Consider the following 25,828-nt stretch of genomic DNA (forward strand, 5'->3'; position numbering starts at 1 on the left):
AGACAAATTTCGCCCATAGCACAAGATACGGCATAGCGAATGCCCGTCTTCATTAGCCCAGTCGGTACACAAAAATGCTTCATATGCCTTTGATCATGTTGTTTTCGTGCCTTTAATCTAAACACTATGTGGAACTTGGCGCGAAAATTATTTATGAAACATTTAGAGGACCTCAATCTGTACATTTTCTATCCAAAACATGCTCATCCGCCGTTGGTGGCAAACACGATGTGCAACGTCGTACAACCTGCTTTTGAAATGAAAGGTGAAACCCAAAGTACCCCCGCCCACCCCCACCCACCCCCACCCCCGCCACACACACACCCACACACACGCCACACTTTCAACACCTCCATCCGCAACCACGCTTGGTTCGTTTAGAATAACGGGTTTGACATTAGACCAATCTGTTTCCTAGCGGTACTGCGAAAGCCCTCTTTTGAGTTTCAAAAGATGGCTGACTTTTAAGTTCACGTGCAGAGGACTACGTATGACATCGCACCGTAGGCCTACGGCTTCGATAGCACGTGCGTTGTTTTCATATTGGACGTCGTAACGCAAACTGATCCAGGAATATTGGTGCCTTTTATGCCTTCTCATACTATTGTATGTACCTGTTTACCCTAAATAGGAAATATCTTTTTTATCGAGGTATACTTCTAACACATTACTTTCTTAATAATTGAAAAAAATTGTTTTAAAATTTAATTTGCAGAAGAAAAAAAGTAATATTGAGAGCTAATATTTATGGGAGGCACGGTGGCTAGGTGGTTAAGACGCTGGATCGCTAGCCTGGAGGTCGGGTGTTCGATCCCTGCATTGGCCGAGAAAGTTCATCCCTATTTTCCGACGTGGTTTCCCCTTGTCAGTGGTGCAGAACGGAGGGCCTGACAAGGACAGCTGTCTAGTCCTTCGGATGAGACGGAAAACCGAGGTCCCGTGTATACATTGGAATGCACTTAAAAGATCCCTTGGCAGTTGGAATTCGATATAAGAGTAGGCGATAGTGCCGCTGCCAGGGCAAAATTTCCCTCATAGCACACTGTATGGCGTATGCCCGTCTTCATTAGATCAGTATAGGAGCAGAACAGTAGGACGTTAAACCCCATTTCACTTCACTTCACTTCGCTAATATTTGCTGCTGATCAATTTTGGCATTAGACTCAGTATGGCCGAGTGGTTTAATTCTCCTCGACATTCCGAGTGAATTTCTGAAGAGACTGGAAGTCCAAGAAAGAGAGAAGTCTTCGCGATTAGCAAATTAATGTTGTTATTTATTTCTGACAGTCAACAACAAACAAGCCACCGGCTGTAGTATTTCCTCACTGACGAGTAATTCCTCAAATCAATCCTTTTGATAAAGACGTTTAACAGCATGCTGTCCATTATTAGTTGAGACTACGTAAGTAGTGTTTCTTTTTCATTATAAAATATAATTTATGTCGACAACGAATGCTACTTAGACTTTAATGTAGGCCTACTACTTTACTATTTTTACTTAGTAGCCTAGAGTAGAGCTAGGCTACTGTTCAATAAAAATTGTTTAGAAATTATATAAAATGTACCACTTCCATCTTCATGTTCGTCACTCAGCATAACCCATTATAAACAGGTAACATCTTTTTTGGATACACGATTTGAAAGAACTTATATTAAATATTGATTGGGAACCTGAATGTGAATAGGCCTACACCTTTTGGGTCTTATTAACTTAATCTTATAAAGATTGTCTGATTGTCTGTATACAGTAAGTCATAAGCACAAAATTGGTAGAGCGGTGATTCTTTGGAGATATCATCTGTCGCAAAGGCTTATGACCTTATGTAATTGTCCTTTTTGATTTTGATTTGTTAATTAATAACTGGCCATTTCAAATGGCATTTGTTCAATTTCTAGCAGAATATATTGATGTATTCTTTGAATGGAATTTAGTAATTGGAACATACTGTAGTCAAATATTGAAATAACACACTATTTATGGAATAACAATTACAATGGTTTATTTCACTGCAGCATTTCAACAAGATTTCACAAGTCGTTATCAAGCATATACACAAATAGATAAATTAAAATGATTCGTTCTTATCGTTTCTGGAGTTTCACGTCAACTACCACCAAGGGTGATTTCGTAGACAAGAAATTAAAAAGAGAAAAATTTGAATATATATATATTTATATACAAACATCACCGTGAACTATCCATTGGAATGCAAGGAAGTTGAACATGAGTAGCTATCACAAGCTATTGATGAAACAAAAGTACATAATCATATATACTAGGATTAGCATATCATACAATTGAAAGATCAAACAGAGGATTACCGAGATATATTGAAACACATTATCCATATATTGAAAACAGTTTAACATATATAAGACGTTTATACTACTATGATTAACTAAATATACATTCAAAAAGATCAAAAAGAGGATTTACAGAAATATATTAAAACTATACTCTTATGCATTTAGAACAGTTTAAGAAATATTTGCGGGTTATGTTTTATTATTGTTAGTAAGTTGCATATTAAAGATACATTGTGGGAGATTTTTATAGAGAGTTGGCCATTCTTGCTATAACAGTTCAAAAGTAGATGATGAAAGAAGAATATATTGAAAAATTCAGTCAAATTACTTTATTCTGAACATAGTTATCATCGTTGTAATATTTGACTAAAAATGGTAGCGAAATGCGTTGAGGTATGAAATACATTTATACAATAAATTTGATATTGGATAGTAATGCCAGAAGTTATATGGTTGAGCATGGGGAATTACTTTAGAGGAACTGTGTTTACATTTTAATAATGCAGTCATATGCTTTGGAGATATAAATGCCTGGGTCTCGATTCAGTTTCAGTTCATGTCTTCTAATGTTGATCGCCTCATGTATTCTTCTATTTCTTTTGTTGTGGTGGTTCACGGCTAACGTTTTTACTATGGTCCAGTCGACTCGATGCCATGGGTTCTCATTCAAATGTTCGGCACCCACAGATTGGTTGGTAGGCACTTTTGACATGTTCTTTCATTTAGAAATCTAGTGGTCTTTTGGATTCCCCAATGTAACTTTCTTGACAAGTTCAGTTGATTTGGTAGACACAGCTTTGGTTGTTGGGCCTTTCAGGAAGGTGGTTTCTAGGATTAATGTAATTGTGTTAGTAATTAAATTAAAGCATCCGGATTTACCCAACACAACTGTCGTCCAGATAAACCTTAAAGTTCATTTTTGTACACACTTTTTTTTTTCTGACATTATTTATTGAATGAATATTTACATATTATAAAAGTACACTCTATAATTGTGGGATCTGAAAACAAGCCAGAGCTTCTATAAATTCATCTCCTAACGAATATAAATACATTGTATAAGATTGTAATCATCTATGATATACTGGTATCAAATTACAAGGTAAATGTGTTTACTCTCATTTAATTAGTCAAAAAGTTAAATTGGATGTGGTATAAATCAGCTAAAGTACAGAATGTAGTAGAAATATAGTGTGGTTAGAGAAATGATTATCTCATGTTCATAGTCACACTGATCCGCAGTGAATATTTGCTAGGCCGCGACAATCACTGATAAGGATGACATCGATGCGGCTTAATGAGCCAGTAATATTAACTTTTTTCCTGAGACAAATTAAATTCTAAAACATTTTTGTATGTATTGGAAAAATAAATAAAGGCGTTTGACGTATTTGTAGGTAAAAATTATTTCCTATTTAGTGTAAATGGGTATTAAAATGACTAAAATGCAGCATTCTCTCCGAAGCAGTAACGTCTTATATAAACAATGCACGCGCCATTCAGCCAATGATTGACGCCGCGTGCTGTGACGGCACGTGTTAAGGCAGTCATCTTTGACAGAGATATATTACTAGACTCATAATCCTCTGTGAAACAGATTGGTTCATAGTACGGAAAGGGTATGCGAAAAACACACTTTTATATACAGCATCCCGTGAAACCTGGAATGGTCCTTTAAATGGGTATTATGGAAGATTAGATAAAGAGCTGGCAGTTCTCACTATAATAATTAAAAACTAGATAATGTAAAGGGAATGTGCTGAAAATTTCAGTCAAATTGCTCCACTCTGAACAAGATATTACCGGTTGAACTTTAAGCCTAGCCTCGATCATTATTACTAAAGTCGGTACGATAAAACACATAGTCTTGATTATCCATTTTTGGATTAAATCATCAATGAGCGTTGAGCAGCAGATCTGATTCAAATCCAGTGAAAATCTGACACATAAGCAAAGAAAGATCTGCAATAGCCAGAGTAAGCTTTGCATAATGTGCATAATGTATGTTTAAAGCATACATGTAGCATAGATTAAGATATCAAGCTCTTTCATATATGAAATAATAGGAATAAATAAAGAATTGGCAGAAAGGAGGAGAGGGGGGGGGGCTGGACAGAATCTCAAATTCTTTCTCTCCTGGCATCGGCTATCACAGTAGCTTCAGAAAGGCCACAAAAAGAGTCAGACACTTCAAACTACATTAAATACCAGTTTTAAATTAACCGAACACAATTTTTATGAGAAACAATCACAGGTTTTATTCTAAAAGCACGACGTTTCGACAAGTATCCTAAAAGCACAACATTTCGACAAGTATCCTTTTATCATTATTGTGCTTGATAACGATAAGAGGATACTTGTCAAAACGTTGTGCTTTTAGAATAAAACCAGTGATTGTTTCCCGATAAAAAATGTGTTCTGTTAATGTGTTTCCCAATCGCTAAATGCCACTTAAAGTTCAGTTTTAAATTGTTTATGCTCACATTGGAATGTGATTATAAATTGACAAAAGATAAAAAATGTGATAGCTGCTGTGGGTGAATGTTTATTTGCCAGGCAATAGATCTTTATGTAAAACTGAAATTGGAGAAATAATTAAAATGATGGAAGAAACATGTTGCTACGATATTATTGTATTCAAGTTTTTTCTGGATTAAATTTTTTGTGAGTATGTCATATGGAGAAGATTAAAGAATTGAATGTATAAAGTTCTGATCAATATTGTATTTAATAGCTTAGATAAATATTTTCTCATATAATACAGTTTGTATAGTGTAATAAATTTACTCTTTGTATTTGATTGATTATCTAGGTCGATATTGGATATTTAAAGTGACATTAAAAACTCTCTACATTTTAAACACTGGGTATCATATAATCCTGTACATTTTAAACACAATTATTTGGAAAAAAGGCATTTTTTTGCTCATAATTTATGAATGTTTCTACCATTTATCCAATTTATAAAAGTTATTATTTTGGTTATTGAAGTTTAAGAGAGAGAGAGAGAGAGACTCTAACCTCCACTTGACAAAAACTAGGTCATTTCGTGACTGACATATGGTTCAATTTTATTTCAATAATTCGCTTGTGCGTAGAGGTCTTCAGCAGTGGGAGGAAACCGGAGGACCTGGAGAAAACCCACGAGATTGGACAGACGACCCTACTCCTTGTCACGTACAACCGGGGATTCGAAACCATGCCAGTTGACTCAATGACAGACCGTATGATACAGCACGCCCGTGTTTCGCCATCGAACCCCCCTATTGAAGTTTAAAGTTTTGTATAAATGTAATGATAGGATGTTGGTGTGAGACAATAGCTGGGTGGTGGCTCACTGAGTAAGACCCTGGCTCGCTAACAAGGAAGTCTCTGGTTTGTTCCTCTTGATTTTTCCCGGTGTGGTTTCCCCCTTGTCAGTGGTGCAGGACCGAGGGATGGGACTAAAAACATAGATCACATGTACACATTGCCATGCACGTAAAAGATCCCTTGACAGTTGGAATTCTAAATACGAGTAGGCTGTAGTGCCGCTGTGTGAGCAAAATTTCCCTCATAGCACAATGCGTGATGTATGCCCGTCTTCCTTAGCAGAGACGGTGCGAACAGTACGACCTTAAACCCCATTTCATTTCTCATTTTAGCCATGGTACCGCCGTGTTTCTTGTCAGGCACTGAAAATTGATTGGTTGAGAGATTTATACATATTGCTATTATAAGAACAGTTATATTGGCCCACGTAGGGGTGTATTATATTGTTGACCTTGTTCCTCCCTGTCCTCCTCCATCTGTTTAGGGAGGTTGGATGGCATAGTGTTGCTATAGTGATCCCTATCTATTTTACAAAAAAGTAGTTCCAGAGACGTGTAGTAAGTGATGTATTTTTATAAAGAATAACCATACCCTGTCGTGTGTATGACACCCAGTGTGTGACTAAAGGTCCACTGGGCCCATTCTTTGGATCTTAATTAAATGTCAACAATTTATGTAATATTTTATCTCAATAAGAAATCAACTTGCTCACACCTGCCATGGATATTATTTATACTTGATTAACCGTTATTCTTGCGATAAAATCTACTTTATTATTCGTTGCGTGAAGTTTTTCATTATTGCGTTAACTTGCTGTGATTATTTCATCAACCATACGAAAGAAACCTATAAAAACAATCTGGTTTCTTTGTTCATAGTGGATTTTATTTTTAGTTAAAGGGGCTAAATCGCTAATATTTGGGACCAAGAAATTGATACAAACGGGTCACAACGCATATAATGATGTAATATGAATGAATATAAACTGATTTACATTCAATCTTTTCTGTTTTCACTGTAATTTCTAATCATTTATGTTCGGCAAAATATGCCAGAAGTCCCAATTGAATGGCAATCTCTAGCGCCTGGTTATTTTATTCTACACCGATAGTATTTTTTGCACATGCTCTCCAGATAAGTCACCATTTGACTTGACTTGTGGAATATGCGTAGCCTCGTTTTTCAAGTCCCTTTTTACAAATGAATATGAACCGCATTATGGTACACAATTCGTGTTACACGATTCGTGTACCAATGGTAAAATGTTTATTTTGTCTTAAATATTGGATATCAGAAGCTCATCTTTTCCTGGTAAGATCACAACATCAATGTTGATTTAATTGATAAATAATTTGTGTTTTCAATGTTGAAGATTTTGGATGATATTGAGTTAGAGACTTAGCTACTTTAAGATTTCGAGAAACAGGGCCCTGATACTGACTCTTGTGCACTCGGTAAAAATTGGGAAGAATTGTAAAAAGGCTTATGATGCAGACAGCAAGGCAGCTGATGAATGCATATCACCTTGTCTGACAACCGATCTTGACTTGAAAAGTTAGACGAAAAAAAAACAAAACGAAAGGAACTATGCCAAAAACAAGGAACTTCACTTAATAGGGATTCATACTATAATGACGGTAGTGGAAATGGCTGCCATAATTTTTTGGGTGGACATTTAAAATATTTTTAGTGTCACTTTAAGGGTACTGATGACAACAGAAACGTTCTCTTCAGGCTTTATATGCTGCTCTTGTTTACAAACCCAATATCTATTATTGACGTCAGTGTTACCATGGAGACCATTGATCACAACCTTTCTATTGATTGACACAGACATAATTGCTTTCAAGTGTGAATATCTATATAATTCTCAATACAAGACAATTCAGACTTTAATTTCCAATTTCCAAATATGGTTTTTAATTCCATATAGGTTTAGAAACATTATTAATATTTGAATTTTTGGAAATATTGTAAGCAATGTCTGATGCCTAGTTGGAGGAATGATTTCATTACACACTTAATTTATTCCATCCAGATCGTGATCAGTTGTCAAAGTCTATTTGTTACCTCCTTGGTTGTTGATTTATTTATACTGTGACTTATTATGTGAAGTAGACGTTTGAAAGCAAACCTCTTGAAATCAATGCTGAACAACTCTTAAGCTTTAATTAATGATCAAGTGCGTCACATTATAGACAGAGTCGTTAACTGTACAATAATTGCGTAGTTTCGTACAAGACCACATTGTTGTGACGTCACCCCCGTCTGTCGGTCTTTCACTCGTAATTGCTTGTGGACACTCTAGAGACCAAAGTTGATATTCAATTAACAGTGTTTAAGGTCATGAGACAAAGAAGCCTGTTTGTTTTTAACAATTTCTGATAATTACTGCCAGAGTTCTGGTCCTTGATCACTTTCAAAATATGATGAAATATCCAAATTATAAAATAGAAGTCTAATGTAATATATAACTGGTAATTTGGTGATCTGATCGTTCACTACCTGTCCAAAATATCTGACACTTACCTGGGTGGAGTGGGTTGTGGCCGAATCGTGGAATGTGAGCACTGTAGATAAGGGGTGGGCTGAGAATGAGCCTGCAAGTAGGGTAGCCGCGAGGGCCTCTAAAGAAGTCGATGTTCTTGCCCGGGCAAAATTCCCCCCACAGCACACTGTATGGTGTATGCCCGTCTTCATTAGCCCATTCGGAGCAGAACAGTAGGGCGTTAAACCCCATTTCACTTTTCCTTATCTTGGCATCTCGAGCATAATTCAGGAAAGTAATCATGAAATAAAACAGGGTTTTAATATATCATCCTACTTTCCTGGTTTCTGCGGAGACCAGGCTAATGAAGACGGGTAAAGTAATCATCATAATCACTGAAACACAATCAGCTTAAAAAAAATACCTCATATTATATCAAAGTGTTTGATTACTATCTCTACACTTAAACGATATAACAATGCCGAACTATATATACTCCGAACATCTGGAATTAAACGACAGATATCGTTCAAAATCAATAGACTAGACACACATTAACTTTTTTTTATATTCCCACAATTATTTTAGACGTATATTGTCTTCACTTGCATTCGGAGACGGATTTCACATAGGCTCATTAAGAAAACATAACTTTGAACAGATTTGTTGAAAACATGGTTGGATTGTTTATTAATGAATACTATAAGGAAGAACCCTATTAAATTTTTTATGATTTTAGATAATTATGTTTAAACATGTTTTGCTTAACATGATGATGTGCAGAAGTCTCATGTGAATTTTATAAAATTTGGTTTAAAGCGCCACAGAGCACTTAGACTGACTGAATGTTCAGCGCTATAGAAAAAGGTTATTATTAAAGATACATTATGTAAGATTTAGATAAAGAGCTGACCATTTTTGCTATAATAACTCAAAAATAGATAATGTAAAATGAAAATATTGAAAATTTCATTCAAATTACTTCATTCTGAGCCAAGTTATAACTTTTTGTAGTTTTTGACAAGATGTGTGCATTGTGGTAACCAGGGCACTGGTATATTCGAGACTTTCCCATTTTTAAATTAAATTTTTCAACGACAAACCGTTGAGTTAAAATCTTGAGTATCCGATGCCATCGAGAGTTGATCATGGTCTTGTTTTGTTAATAAATGTCTAATTAATAGTGTATATAAGATTTCAGGCTTAAAGAAAGACCTGCAATTGGCAGATTTAGGTTTTGTATAATGTATGTTTAATATTATTAATAAAATCTTTTGAATGCCATAAAGGACACATGTCTCAGTGGCATTGGTGTTTTCAAACATAATGAAGACCTCTGTTGGAATTGAGTACTTTTCAATTGCAAATTGAGGAGTTTGGTCACACGGAATACTGATCAGTCATTTTAGTTTTGAATATTAGTTTTCCATCGAATAATTGATGTTATTAAATAGATTTTATATTCAGTTCAATCCCATTTCTTCAAATGACAAACTATCGCTATCTGAAAATTTATCTTGAAGGGGTGGGGTGGGTGGGGGTGTCTAAATAGATACAGATCACATGACTGTAGTTCCGCTCAGACGCTTGGAGGTCTCCTATTCGGATCCCTGTGTTGGCCGAGAAAGTGCATCTGGATTTTTTGGCTTGATTCTCCTTTGTCAATGGTGCAGGATGGAGGGTCTGGCAAGGGACAATGTATAGTTGTTCGGATAGTACAAAAAACAAGGTCCCTTTTACACATTATCATGTACAGAAAAGAACCCTTGACAGTTGGAATTTAAAGCAATAATTTCATATTTTCTAAGGAAGCCAAAACATAATTATTTCTATGTCTTTTGCTCAATAGGTTGTCAACTCACTATTATACGATTATAGGTATTATTCTCCCTCTTAAAAATCCTTTGACCCCGGAAATAATAACACAATTACCTCCCTTGTTTTTCTATTCCCCCATGGAATAGCTATCTTCAAACATTGGAATTTAAAGTTGAAAATGATATTTTTGCCAATTTCTCAACTGGCAATAGTGAATTATAGGATTAATAGAATTATTCTTTAACAAGGTAGGACTGTTTATAGATACCATCTATTTTAAGGCTTTATTTTAATAAATTTTAAAAATATAACTTAAAAATATGAAATTGCAGCTTTAAAATAGGCCATAGTCCATAGTGCTGTTGTCTGGGAAAAAATTTCCCACATACATGTAGCACACTGTTTAGCTTATACCCATCTTCATTAGCCAAGTCTGAGTAGAAAGTTAAGCCCCATTCCATTTCATTTCATTTCTACAGAATTAAATAAAGCACTCAGTAAAAAAACCAAAAAAACAAAGTCTTCTCTTTCACACAAATATTCTTTTCAATTATCTTTTTTTGTGCTATGTGCGAATCTGAAGTTCTGAACTGGAAAAATTTTAACACTAAGATTAATAAAACATGTAAATTAAAATTAAGTGTTAAACTATAGAAATCTGGAATTCAATTTCTAAATATTGTAATTATATTTTTTTATTAGTTTCTTATGAATTTATTGTAGAAGGATTTTAAATCCTTTAAACATACATTATGCAAGAGCTAAATCTGCCAATTGCAGGTCTTCCTTTAGGCCTGAAATATTAACTATATTATTAATTAGATATTAATTAATTTATCCAGGCCATAATCAACTCTCGATTGCATCGCTAGCCTGCGATATTTACTGGATTACAACCCGATCTGCTGCTTCTGATTAAATCAAAAAATGGATAATCAATGGTACCGACTTTAGTAATGATAATCGAGGTTAGGCTCAAAATTCAATCGCTAAATACTCAGTTCAGGGTGGATCATTTTGACTGACATTTTCCTTAAATTCCGTTTACATTATCTAGTTTTTAACTATTATAGTGAGAACTACCAGCTCTTTATCTAATCTCACATAATGTATCTTTAATTAGTTAGTGGATATCAATTCCTGTCAGTGAACATTTAATCAATTTTAAGACATTGGATATTCTGCTTAGAATATATTTATTACTAAATGTACCAATGTTTGAATTATACATGAGTTGTGATGTTTGTATAAATGTCATAGACTGAGTTGTTGAGTACCATATGTCACTATAGAACTCTCTAAATACAACTAATTATCATACACAATAATAACCTTTAATTGCTTCCATTGTCTTAACAGTTATAGACAGACCTGTCATTAATAAGAATTCAAATCTATGCTTGATGATATCAGGTCAGAGTGATTATTATCTTAGTAGATCTAAATCTAGATAAGTTTTTCTGTTTTGAGTGTTTTGGATTTTGCTTTGAGAAGAACAGCTTGTCACAGATAAAAGGTATTCCAAAACTTTCTTTTTTAATTTCCAATAGTTTTAAAGACTGTATCTCAAATTTGAAATGCGTAGCTTAGAGAATACTGGTTTTTGTTTAAACATACTTTATGCAAGAGCTAAATCTGCCTATTGCAGGTCTTTCTTTAGGCCTGAAATGTTATATAAACTATTAATCAGATATTAATTTATTAACAAAACAAGACCATAATCAACTCTTGTCAAAACTACAAACAGTGATAACTTGGTTCAGAATGAAGTAATTTGAATGAGATTTTCAATGTATTCATTTTACATTATCTATTTTTATCTATTATAACAAGAATGGTCAGCTCTTTATCTAAATCTTACATAATGTATCTTTAACCTGTTGTTACCTGAATATAATGAAATTTTTAATATTTTCATTTTACATTATCTATTTTTGAGCTTTTATAGCAAGAATAGACTGCTCTTATCTAAATCTTACATAATGTATCTTTAACCTGTTGTTATTCTGAATATAATAATGTGGAATAAAATTTATGTTCAGTCCTGACTTAACCAGTTTGAGTTAAGGTAATTTAAAACTACTGAGTTGCGTTAATATAATTATCATAATTATTAATCTGATTGACATACAGATATGATTGATAATTAACATAATTATATCTGAATCTAACTAATGGCTACCAAGCCGTTCACATCAGCATAATATTATTTTCCCAGAATGCATCACTCTGTATATTGATTACCAATAATCACAAGCTGGTACAAGTTATGGCTGCCAAGAGGAACTGTTAAACATCGTCTCTATCATTTCACAGGCCTACGTAATTCTATCAAAATGCCAGCACCCTACTAAAAAAAAACTTGGAATTGCGTCACACCTATATTTGGATATAAATTGGATTTGTTGATGAGGTTTTTAGGTAAGTTTAAAGGCAGTAATTGGGTGTGTTTTGTTTTGGAATTCGAGGATTTCTTTAACTCAATATGAAGCTAGTGTATTGATTTTCTCGACCATGTAATGAAGTCTGTACCTCGTAGATGTTGCTAGAAATATGCGACTCGGTCTAATTGACATGAGGTATTAGATGATGGATTCTTAATCAATATTGTTGAATTGTGGAAATGTTTCCTGAATTTCTCTAGAAATTTTCACTGTTTTATTTATTGATACTGGATATAAACCATGACTGTAATTGTTACAGACATATTGCTTTTTCTAAAAAAATATAGGGTGCCATTTTGTATTTTGAAAAAAAAATAAGCTAACCATATTAGTTTGTCTTGAGGTTTTCAAGAAAATGAAATTATCCTTACAATTTACACATATTTCTGTCAAAATAAATATATGAACATTATAATGTTTTCATCGACAATATATACATGTACGTATGTCAAGCTATTGATGAAAATTACCCAAGATTCCTTTTTTTTCATTTTTGTACTGTTTAGATTTGTTGTGAAAAATATGTTGATGGTTTGAGTAATAGCCTCCCTCGTGTAGAGGTCAATAACCTTCTTTTGTTCGATAGAAATTAGGTGTGATGGGGGGTGGGGGGTGGATGGCCGAAAGGTTAGCGTATGCGCCTGCTATCATACGGTTGGTCATTGAGTCAACGGACGTTGTTTCAATTCTCCTGTTGTACATGACAAGGAGTAGGGTCACTTGTCTAACCTCGTCGTTGGTTTTCTCCAGGTCCTCCGGTTTCCTGGCACTGGTAAAGACCCTTCGCGCAAGCGAATTATTGAAATAAAATTGAACCATATGTTAGTCCCGAAATGACCTAGTTTGTGTCGAGTGGATGTTAAACCCCATATCTCTCTCTCTCTTTGATGGAAATTGGGTATGGTAGCAGGATGTAGTAATGTCAGGTTATTAATTTTATTAATTGTGATATGAAGGCGTAGGATATTATAGAAAGGTTAACTTGATGTGGAATACAAATTATCATTTCATAATCACATAGAAACTTACATAGTGTTTAATAGATTTATTTAATTATTCTCATTAATTATATAGTAATTAACAGTGATTATTTTAGGTACATACTCTAACTAGAATAATACAATAACTTTATATTCATTCAGTGATATGCTTATTTAAATACCACTATGATTATTTCTGACATTTGACTGTATCGTGATTTATAATATTGCTATATTAAATCCTATTTCTTCTAGATGGATCGCATCATGTTCATTTATAATTGATTTGACTTTGGATTTTGTAAATTGATAGTGTTGTTGTTGATGCTGCTGCCGATCTAAAACAGACGAACGAGGGGTGGGGTGACTGAATGGTTTAACGTGTACGTTTTAGATCATAATGTCTGTTCTTAAGTCCTCCAGGTTTCTCCCACAGCTAGAGAGCCTACTATAGAAGTAAAAATTGAACCATATGTTAGTCCCGAAATGACCTAGTTTGTCAAGTTGACATTAAATCCCATCTCTCTCTCTCTCTTTCTCTCTCTCTCCCTCCCTCTCTCCTTCAAAATGACAAAAAAATTTTGAATTACCTAATGCATCAAGGGCCAAAAGATGTAAACAAAAGGATTAGCTACAGGCAATCATCTCTAGCGCTGATAAACCCACTGACATGTGGAGTCGTATATTCCTGAAATTAATCTACTTTGGAAGTTGTTGAATTTAAGCCAGCTTACAATGTATTTACACCAGGTTTGTATTCCGATGTCAAGGTTAAGTTAGTTTAAGGTTAAGCTGAATGAACTAATTAACAATGATGAAGAATCTCCACCGAGTCCTTCATTTTCGGATTTGCACATGGCATCTATTAGCCTGTAGTCAACTAAATATATTTCTCCAGGAAGTTTTTACAAGAACATGCAATCAAAGATAATCCTTCCGTGTTCAGTTTTTAGATGTGTTAATCTGTTAATCTATTTTTCATTATTTTGAGGTTTTTCTATTTACACTGTTACAGCATGTATAATCTTGAAATCATGTAAAGCATATAATGATGATTACACAACAGACTAACTCTGGTTAAATTGAGGCTTTCTTTTAATCGGTTTGTTTAATTTTTTAAGAAGAATTATTTTGTTTTAAAAGTTGTTTTTTTTTTCACAAAAATAACGTTAAAAAACAGCTTAGATGGCCATTTATAAACATATTTCTTGATATTTTAAAAGTTAGGCTTTTCTCACAAAAACAACCTTAAGAAACAGCTTAGATGGCCATTCTTGATATTTTAAAAGTTAGGTTTTTCTCACAAAAACAACGTTAAGAAACAGCTTAGACGGTCATTTATAAAACATGTTTCTTGATATTATGATTATATTACTTCACATTATCAGACTTTCAACATCTGTTACTACAGTAATGTGGATTTGTTGAATACATTAATAATTGTAAATTAAAGCAAACAGGTGTTTGTAGGTATTTAAATACATGTATTTAAATATAATATTAGATTTGGTTATAATCGGAATTAATTATAAGACAAACAAACATATGAATCGGGCACGTGGACAATGTTTTCATTTTAGAAACTGTCCTGACATATGCATGGCATGTTCCTGAAGTAACAACCGCAAGTTAAACAACATCTAGCCCCTGCTACATTAGTCTGAAATTCCCGAACTTATAGGTACATTATTGCCTTTTACCGCAGACCTATGAACAATAGTGCTGTTCAATCAGAAACAGTGACACAAACACACTCAAATCAAACATGGACACCTCCACGGAAACCTTGACATTGAACGAACCTTGAACTTTTCAGCTAGATTATCACATGTAAACATTTTAGCTGAAAATTGCGAGACATGATATTCATGATGATATTTTCTATTGAGGAATGTGAGATCATTAATGAAGCTGAAAAATACAGAATATATCTTAGTGGGTTGCTAAATAATTGTATCTTTTTAAATGTCGAAATAGGTCCACTCTTTTTTTGTAATTTTTCAAATCAACTTTTCAAGATCAACTAATGTAGTTTGTAACATTATAATTCTATTTGCGAAGTAAATAAAAAGATTTAAATTGTGAAATATGTTATAATTCAGGTATAATCTCTTAGACATTAATATCGGCTCTTTATTTAAATTGGGCAAAGATCTGATATTAACATTTTTAAAATCACCGTATAATAATTTAAAAAACAGCATGAAGTGACAAATAAAAAGATAATCTTTTAAAACCAAAATACTAGAATATTGTTCAATGGCTGGAATGAAATAATTAAAAATTAATGTATGCTTTATGCTTCCTTTTCTCAAAGGAAAAGTTTTAATGGAAATAATGAGATTTCTAGAACATGTTATTGTGTGCAAGTGATCCCCCTTCTCTCTTTATTCATCTGATTAGTGAGTCTTAATGAGATGGAAACAAAAAATAATCTATATTTGGAATGATTGATGTTAAATTTGTAGTCTTCTGAGAGAGAGAGAGGGAGAGATGGTTTAAGTCCACTCGAGAGAGAGATCCACTCAACACAAACTAGGTCGTTTCGTGACTAACACATGGTTTAATTTTGTTTTAAATTAAACCTTAATCTATATTTGGAATGGTTGATGTTAAGTTCGTAGTCTTCTGAGAGAGAGAGAGAGAGAGAGATCAACTCAACACAAACTAGGTCATTTCGGGAATAACATATGGTGTAATTTTGTTACAAATTCAACCATAAACTACATTTGGAATGGTTGATGTTAAGTTTGTAGTCCTCTTTAAGGGAGAGAGAGAGAAATGGGGTTTAACATCCACTCGACACAAACTATGTCATTTCAGGACTAACATATGGTTTAATTTTATTTCAATAATTCGCTTGCGCGTAGGGGTCTTTAGCAGTGGGAGAAAACACACAAGGTTGGACAGGCGACCCTACTCCTTGTCATGTACAACCAGGGAATCGAAGCCACGCCAGTTGACTCAATGACAGACCTTATGATACATCCAACTTCCCATCTTCTTAAAGGGTGTATAGTTTTAACACAATATTATCCATACTTTCAACATTAAAAACAGGAATTAGAATTCAATATTAGTCCATTTTAATCAATATTGATGTTGTGTTATCTGATATGTACGTTTGTTTGTGATTTCTGCGTATTGTGTCTTGTCCGTAGATTTGTTTTATGTAATTGTGTGTGGTGCAGTCCACCTGCATTTGCTATTAGGGATATATTTGTAAATTGTACTAACCTGGCACAAACAACTGCCATGTACATATTTCATTGAACATAATTGATTAGAAATTACAATCAAAATTTAAAGAATCAGTTTATATTCATATTAAATCAATATGTGCTTTTTAAGGTCCCAAAGAATACCGGAAAACACTGGAAAACAACCAGAAAATACCGGAAAAAAACAACTAGAAAGCACCATTTTATACTGAATACCGGAAAAACACTAAATACCGGAAAACACACTAAATACCGGAAAATACCCTAAATAGGTAACCGGGAGCCTGGTCCTCTGTGTGCCTGGGTTAGGGTTAGTTTCCGGTTTATAGTATAGCCCTTCTCCGGGTTACCTATTTAGGGTGTTTTCCGGTATTTAGTGTGTTTTCCGGTATTTAGTGTTTTTGCGGTGTTTCCCGGTATTCAGTATAACATGGTGTTTTCTGGTAGTTTTCCGGTTGTTTTCTGGTATTTAGTGTGTTTTCCGGTATTTAGTGTTTTTCCAGTGTTTTCCAGTATTCAGTATAACATGGTGTTTTCTGGTAGTTTTCCGGTGTTTTTCGGTATATAGTATAGCCCAAGAATACAGGTTTAGAAGTTTCTGCTTTATTATAAATGTTATGGACAACTTGAGACAACAATTTGAAGGTTGTGTCTCTCTCTTGTGGATGTGTTTGTACATTTCTATCCAGGGACCACGCTTGTGCTCTGCTTCTACATTGTCTAGATTATATCTTTTCTGAAATGTATTGATTTCCATTCACCGAGTGGTATAGAATTGACCTTATTTAGAAAGCACAGGTTTTTTTATGAATGACAGTACATGATTGTTAAATTAGAGTAGTTCTATTGATTTTGTATAAAGTATTGATATAAAGTATTTATATAAAGTATATATTTATATAAAGTATATATTTATTACAGATATAAGAGATAACAAGCTTATATTTTTTATATGTGGTTATAAAATCAGCTATGATAGAATATAGTCAAGGGGGTTGGATTGCCGAATGGTAAGCATGGGCATCGTGCGCGCTGTATCATAAGGTCTGTCATTGAGTCAACTGGCATGGTTTTGATTCACCGGTTGTACGTGACAAGGAGTAGGGTCGCCTGTCCAACCTCCTAGGTTTTCTCCTGTTTTCTCCCACTGCTAAATACCCCCCCCCCCTGCGCAAGCGAATTATTTAAATAAAATTGAACTATGTGCTAGTCCCAAAATGAATGTGTCGAGTGAACATAAAACCCCATCTCTCTCTCTCTCTCTCTCTCTCTCTCTTTCTATTACAAAATTCTGCAGAGCACAAGCTTATATACAGTATGTGGTTATAAAATCAGCTATAATAGAATATAGTTATGTTGAAGTATGTTTAGAACAGTATGGTGATAGGAAGGCTGTTTGTTGGCTATTTGTATTGATTTTCTACTTAAGTTTGTTCCTTCATGTATGTGGGCAGACACAAAAAAAAATACATAATTTGGGTCAATTGACATTTATGAGCGAACAGTGCTGTTAGAAGACTTACGTTGACTATCTATATACATCTCATGAAGTTACAGTTGGAATCAAATTGCTTCCGATGAAACATGGGGTCGATATATAAACCATTTTTAAACTACTGGTGCTGAAATAAATGAATTTTAATATCGTACTTTTCTGTATAAAATGCGTATTGATATTAAGGAGGTTGAGGTAAATGGGTATTGAAATTAAAATGGTGGCGATATAAATGAGTTTTTTAAAAATTAATGATGTTGCTATAAATTTGTATAAAGGCTGTCACTGTAAATGCGTATTGAAATTGATGAAGTTGAGATAAATGCCTATTGAAAAGTAATGATGTTGATATAAATGCGTATAAGGCTGTCAGTGTAAATGCGTATTGAAGTTAATAAAGTTGAGATAAATAGGTATTACGATAAATGCAATATATTCATATTGTCTATTTAAAAAATGCTGTAATATAAATGCGCATTGAAATTAATGATGGCGATATATTGAAATTAATGATGGCGATATAAATGCGTATTGAAATTAATAATGGCGATATAAATTGAAATTGATGATGGCGATATAAATGCCTATTGAAATTATTGCTGTAGATATAAATGCGTATTGAAATTACAGATGGTGATATAAAGAATATTGAATATTGAAATGATGGTGATATAAATGAATATTGATATAGGCGATATAAATGCATATTGAAATGATGGCGATATAAATGCGTAATATAAATTTCTAATATTATAACAGAGTGGCTTCTTGCCTGTTGAACAAAGAATTAATACACTAGTATAGATATATGATAATTACATTATTGTTGTGTTGTCAACGATATTGATCAGTCTGTCATGTAATTATTGACCAGTGAAAATTATACTGTACAGATATTATTGATTAGAATAGACAGATATCATATCTTGTTCTATAGTAACGGTATTTAAACATACATTATACAAGCGCTAAATCTGCCTATTGCAAGTCTTTATATATAGGCTTCAGATGTTATAGAAATTATTAATTAGACCTTTATTTACACGACAAGCTCAAAATCAACTCTGTAGACACTCGGTTGGATTTAAAAAGTCGTCCATTTAAAATTAAATCAATCTAACGTTTACTGTTAGTTGCTGATGTCACTACCAAACACTGCTTATGAAAGGCCTGCCAAGCAAGGCTACCATAGCCATTGATCATGTCACTTGATAATCGAGAATATGTGGGTGGAGTTATCGTCTGCCAATCAAACAATTGCCAATTCTTATAGATGGTGCAGACACAATTGATGCCTATTTCTAGTCCAAACTTCCAACAGTAACAATTCCGTTCAGACCAAAGTAATCAGACTGAAATTTTCAACATTTTCTTTTTTTATCATCTATTTTTGAATTATTATAGCAAGAATGGCCAACTCTTAACTAATGTATGTTTAGTGGTCTAAAGTGTTGCGCTTGGATCTCTAGCTGCCGGTCATGTCAGGCATAGGATTGTGGTTTCGAACCCTAGTGTGAGCGTATGTGACTTGGAGATAAGAGTACATGCTTAACCTCCCACAGAAAAGACCCCCACACATGTGAAAAATATAATAAAATAAGACTTGTTTGTGATCTTTAGTGGTCTAAAGTGTTGCGCTTGGATCTCTAGCTGCCGGTCATGTCGGGCATAGGATTGTGGTTTCGAACCCTAGTGTGAGCGTATGTGACTTTGAGATAAGAGTACATGCTTAACCTCCCACAGAAAAGACCCCCACACATGTGAAAAATATAATAAAATAAGACTTGTTTGTGATGTCACCCTTGATGGAAGCGGACATTAAACTCTAAAAACAACAACATTCTCAATTGTCACTTATGTGAGCTGGTTCGAATAAAAAGAATTAGTATTGATACTTCAAACTTTCTTTTCAAACGACAACATATCCTAAAGCAAAGTACCTTGGTACCTGACATTCATACAATGCTGTCAATTACAGTAACAGATATTCTTGACATTTTAAGAGAATGAATTTTTTTCTCAGCTACAACAACTTTCTGTATTGTCCGCAGTTCCTTTACATCTGCAAGTCATTGATTTATTATGGCTGAACATAAATAGTGTTATTGTTTTACTATATAGCTGAACATATATAGTGTTATTGTATTGCTATCGTGCAGTTAATAGTGTAGTTAAGTGGTGTTGGTGTCTTGAGTTGGGCACGACATCCCTTGTAATGATGGCGGGTTGGATGGCCGAATGCTTAGCACGTGCGTGCTGTATCATAAGGTCTGTCATTGAGTCAACTGGCATGGTTTCGATTCCCTGGTTGTACATGACAAGGAGTAGGGTCACCTGTCCAACCTCGTGGGTTTACTCCGGGTCCTCCGGTTTCCTCCCACTGCTAAAGACCCCTACGCGCAAGCGAATTATGGAAATAAAATTGAACCATGTGTTAGTCTGGAAATTACCTATTTGTGTCGAGTGGAAGTTAAACCCTCTCTCTCTCTCTCTCTCTCTCTCCCTCTCCCTCTCTCTCTTTCTCTCTCTCTCTCTGTTAGAACATAGCATTGATAGCATCTGTATGTGATACAAAACCACTCCACAGGCGTTTACATTCCCGATGCCCTAAAATTGCTATTGATTTTTTATATCTTACCAAATTGAAAGCAACTGGGATTCAACTCCAGTAATTTCTGGATTATATATAATATAATATATCTCTCAGTACAGATGGAAGGGTTAACCTAAACTACATGATGTTGGAGAGGTTATTGTATTTTCATTATTGTTCTGCACTGGATAATCCTCAGCATAAGAAGATCTTTCTCCAACAAATTACTTTAAAACAATAACTGTGATTGGGATAGATCAGTGAAATATTGTTTAAATTCCTAACTACAAACTGCAATAAGCTATCAATATGTTGACTATCAGCTTTCTTTTAATTAAAACATCCTACAGGCGTGCGATATTGAGAGGCAATTGAGAATTGATCTTAATCCACTATTAAAGGTGTGACATTTAAAAATATCATTAACTTCATCACTTAACATATAAAATGGTCAAGTATAAAAGACTTTACAATACTGCTCCAAATGACATGCTTTACCCTTTTCCAAACTCATCAAATCTTCAATTAACGTATTCCGTCTTCTCGTTTCAAATATAATAAAAAAAGGTCAATTGCAGATTGGGGAGCCACGGTGGGTAAGATGCTGGCTCACTAGTCTGGAGTTGCAGGGATTCGCTCCTGGTATTGGGGACTTTAAACCCCATTTCATTTCATTCATTCTTTGCCCTTTCCCAAACTTGTCAAATCTTCAATTATTGTGTTCGTTCTTCTCACTTCAGATATAATAAAAAGGTCATTTTAATAAAAAGAATTTCATCTCTAGATTTGCAATCTTGTAATTTTATAAGGATTGTTGCCAGGCAACAAATTATTTGCATACTGCCTATGGTTTCTATTGTAAATTATAAAAATAATACGTACATAATATACTGGTTGTACTGAGAAGAATGCCATACTAAATATTGGTTATGTAACTTAGTCACGTATGTGTGAGCTCATACATTGCCTTGGGTCTAATGATATTAAGACTCCTGCCTATAGAAAGACATAAAAAAACATACCCGCCCACATATATCCTCTATTGGATATACAGCATTATAATAGATAATGACTATGCGGATGTCTTAAGGCTTGGTGAATATGTTGTAATGTATATATTTATGTATAAACAGTATATAACCCATTATCATTACCCAAGCTTCTTAAGGTATTATATTGGATTATGTAGGGGTTATTTATCGTGATATTTTGTGTTAGATACTAAATCCTTTAGTATCGAGTGTTTGTATGATTCTGTAATTAAATATAAACCAATTGATTTCAAATAAAATCAATTTGTAATTTTTACTCTGCTAAAATAGTCAACTATTGCTATAACCCCAGTTTTGGTGTCAAGTGTTCAATTGTTACTGAATGTTATATATTCTCAACCTCATCACTTGCTTAGGATTGATAGAATAATAATAGCTTCCATTTATTTGTTGATTTCCATTAAATTGGGTTATATTCAATGTTACGGACATTTTTAGATACTGGCTCACTTAGACTGGAGGTCGCGTGTTCGATCCCTGCATTGGCCAAGAAAGTTCATCAGGATTTTCCGATGTAGTTTCCACCTTGTCAGTGGTGCAGGACAGGGGGCCTGACAAGGACAGCTGTCTACTCATTCGGATAGGAAGCAAAACCAAGGTCCTGTGTATACATTGGCATGCATGTAAAAAATCCCTTGGCTGTTGGAATGCGATATAAGAGTAGGCTATAGTGCCGCTGCCCGGGCAAAATTTCCCTTATAGCACACTGTATGGTATATGCCCGTCTTCATTAGACCAGATGGAGCAGAACATTAAGACATTATAAACCCATTTCATTTCATTAATGGTTCACCAGGAAGTTTAAAAAGTAACTTGATATTTTAAGTCCCTTGTCTTGTTTTGTTATTTTCTTTGCTGTTATTTATTTTTCATTCCCATGTTGGGGCTTCGTAAATATATGAATAACAGTATATAGGAAAAATACAATTATGGATTTTTATGTCTCCTTAATTTAAATCTTGATAAATCTTAATAAATCTTGATAAATCTTGATAAAATAAGAAATAAGCTGTAGCTGTATTGTATCATTATGGTTAGGATTTGAAAAATTAGAATGAAAGTTTCCTTATCTGGTTCTTTTCACAACACATCTGCATTAGACCTTCTTATTAAATCATGCATGCTGTAAAACTATTATTGTTATAAAAATACAGAATAAAGTTAATTAAGTGTAGGACATCTTTTTTATATTACACATTTACATAATTAAATCAATAAATATCTAGTTAATAGAATTCTATATTATTAAGACATAATTATACTTATTGAACAAGTCTACTTCTGATACTGATTTCTCTCCATGAACAGTTTTACACAATACACGATTATTGATGACATCAGAGCATATAAAAATAGATTCTAAATAAGTTTCAATACAATAAATTTATTGTGGTAATGATTTATTGACGAAGATGTTGTGTTAGCTTACAGTCTATGTCATTTAAACGATTAAAAATAATATCGACATAACTTTTGTATTTAGTTTCAATTTATGTTGCCATAAAGTTAATATTCTGGATTTTAAAGGGACAATCCCGATTTGAACAGCATCTCAAAAATAAAAGTCCGACTACGTATGAAATTTAAGCGCCAAAATATAGAGGAATGGTATTTTTATCCTGTCTCAAAATGTTAGCTCAAAATATTGATTCGTTTGGACGTGAATGTCAAAACAGTTTATCCGTACACGTAACCCGTTTAAAATTTTGGGTCAGTTTTTTCCTTGGGTGACCTGATAATCGATTCCTGTTCCTTGAGGTCTATATAGTGAATGACCCATGTGCTTTACTTGATTACGAAAAGTAAATTTCACCTATACACATTATTTTTTATAAAATAAAAGTCTGGTTTTATCCAAACACTGCATAATACAGCTTGGGACACCGGTTTCCATTTCCAGATGAAGACTAACGGGTTTAAGTTGTTTGAAAACGTATCACATATATTGAGTTAGTTGCTCGGCCCTATTGTAGAGGATATTAAGGGAATTTTATTCTCCAAAATATTATCGGGATTGGCCCTTTAAATGAAATATTCCCAGTCTGAGCTTTCCAAGATTTATAACTTATTAAAAGGAGAAAAATATATTGATTCTCCAATATTATTATTTGCTTGAGTTAGGCTAATATTAATATGTGAAGTTTAATGGTCGAATGCGAAACATTGATTAATATATTGATATTGTACGAGTGCGTTAGCATAAGGGGTATATCTATATATTACACAATGTCTTTATCTCGAGACCATTAAACAACTTAAAATACAGACACTATCCAGCATGTTCATTTCAATGAAATAAGTCACACAGGTCCAATATTTCAACTAATATAAATAATGTACGCAAGCCACATTGCCCGTACCATTATTTGAAATAATGGTAGGCCAACATCAAAGGATGATGTCACATCTGTATTTTGTATTTTGTTAACTGATCTTGCTAAAACTCAAGAGGCCTGCTGGACCAATTTATTGCAAAATGTTCTTGAAGCCTAAAACACCTCTACCTGTTGGGTGCGGTTTGATGTCAGTGACAGATGAAGCTTGATAGTTACCCAAATTGTCACAAACTGCTTGTGGCCATGTTTTTGCCACCTAGTAACACAGTTATTGTACGATACTTTTTGTTCATTATTTTGTGAGGAACAGCGTCTAGTCATTCGGATGGGACAAAAAATCAAGATGTGTACGTAAAAGAACTCATATGACAAATGGAATCCAGTTGATATCCAGGCAAAATTTCCCTCATAGCACACCGCATATACTGTATGTTCTTTTTCATTAGCCCAGTTACACATGTAAATAAACCCATTTCAAACCAGCTATGGATGTGCCGACTGTACATGCGTGGAAAGTCCGACTTTTTAAAATTTCGCGGTGGGCGGCAGATTAAAATAATCGCGGAGGTCGGCGGTTTATTTAAATTCGTGGAGGAATTTTAGAGCGGAATTTTGAGCGTGGCCAGAGCGGATTGATTAACTGACGTCCGGGATTTTTCATTTCCGCCCAGGTCGGACCTCGGGGAAATTTAGTACTTCCGCTTGAAGTGTACTGTACCATAAAAAATAAATAGGACATTAAACCCAGTGGCATTCATTCATTCATTCTGTTCATTAACCCGGTCGGGGCAGAACAGTAGGACGTTAAACCCATTTCATTTTATTTCATTTATTTCATAGACTTGTTTCATTTATTTTATAGCCTTGAAAAATTACTTGTACATTTTGTATAAAAATATTTTTTCTATATTTGTAGGTCCCAGGGCCTTAAAACATCAAGATGCGGATTTTAACGATGGAGAACCTGCACCGTGTGCAGAGGGCAGCTGAGCAAGTTGCAAAAAATGTAGCTGAGACAGTGACCCAAGCACCAGCAGATGGCGCTGATAGCGGTGTTACCACATCAGGTGATGATAGCACTGCAAGCGCTCCTCAACAGACTAACTTCGACAAATTAAAAGACAAATTTATGGAACAATTTGAAAAATGTAAGTTTTCTTATGATATACTAGCGGTTGACCCGGCATAGCACGGGTATAACCCTGAACCAGAAGTAGCGTGGCTCCGAAACCAGAAGTGGTAGTACATCGCCCCCAGGCCTATTTAACTCCTCAGTTCGAGCTACCCCTATACACCAAATTTCAGTCTCTGGACAGCCCAAGTGTAGCAGCCAACCAGGGTTCTTATTCCATTTTGAAACTAACGGGCCAGAATTGGGTCAAATGAGTTCCCGGTAAGAAATAGGTTAATTATAAGCTTCCATTCCCTTTAATATAACCAGACTCCAACAAAAATAATTCTTTGTAATTTGTTATCGAGAATGTCGTATTTTGATTTATGTATGTGACATATACATACAGACGAACGAACGACAGTCACAAATATTAGTATGGGTTATGCAAGGATTAAGTGTTGGATTTTTGAAGTTTATAGTGGTATAAATTTCTGTAATCTTTTTGAATCAATATATTATGTGCAGTAAATATTCTTTTTTTTTATTGTCATAATTGCAGCTGTTCAGGTTTCCAAAGAGTCAGGAACTTACAATAATAGTTGGTTGTGGGGACAGCTGAAAATTATTGACTGATAAACATCGATTTCACTTGATAAATTTCATTAAGT

General features: G+C 34.2%; 1 protein-coding gene across 1 annotated transcript in view; it reads left to right on the forward strand.

Annotated features, from left to right (window-relative positions):
• Positions 1 to 12,164: 12,164 nt before the first annotated feature.
• The window catches only part of LOC126810632 (synaptotagmin-1), a 39,537-nt gene continuing 25,873 nt past the window's right edge, over positions 12,165 to 25,828 (forward strand). The window contains exons 1-2 of the mRNA XM_056098918.1: positions 12,165 to 12,346; positions 24,963 to 25,194. Of these exons, the coding sequence (XP_055954893.1) occupies positions 24,987 to 25,194 (208 nt within the window). The 5' untranslated portion in view covers positions 12,165 to 12,346; positions 24,963 to 24,986. The remainder of the gene's footprint in view (positions 12,347 to 24,962; positions 25,195 to 25,828) is intronic.

Source organism: Patella vulgata, chromosome 2 (genome assembly GCF_932274485.2).
Source record: "Patella vulgata chromosome 2, xgPatVulg1.2, whole genome shotgun sequence".
NCBI classification, from domain to species: Eukaryota; Metazoa; Mollusca; class Gastropoda; family Patellidae; genus Patella; species Patella vulgata.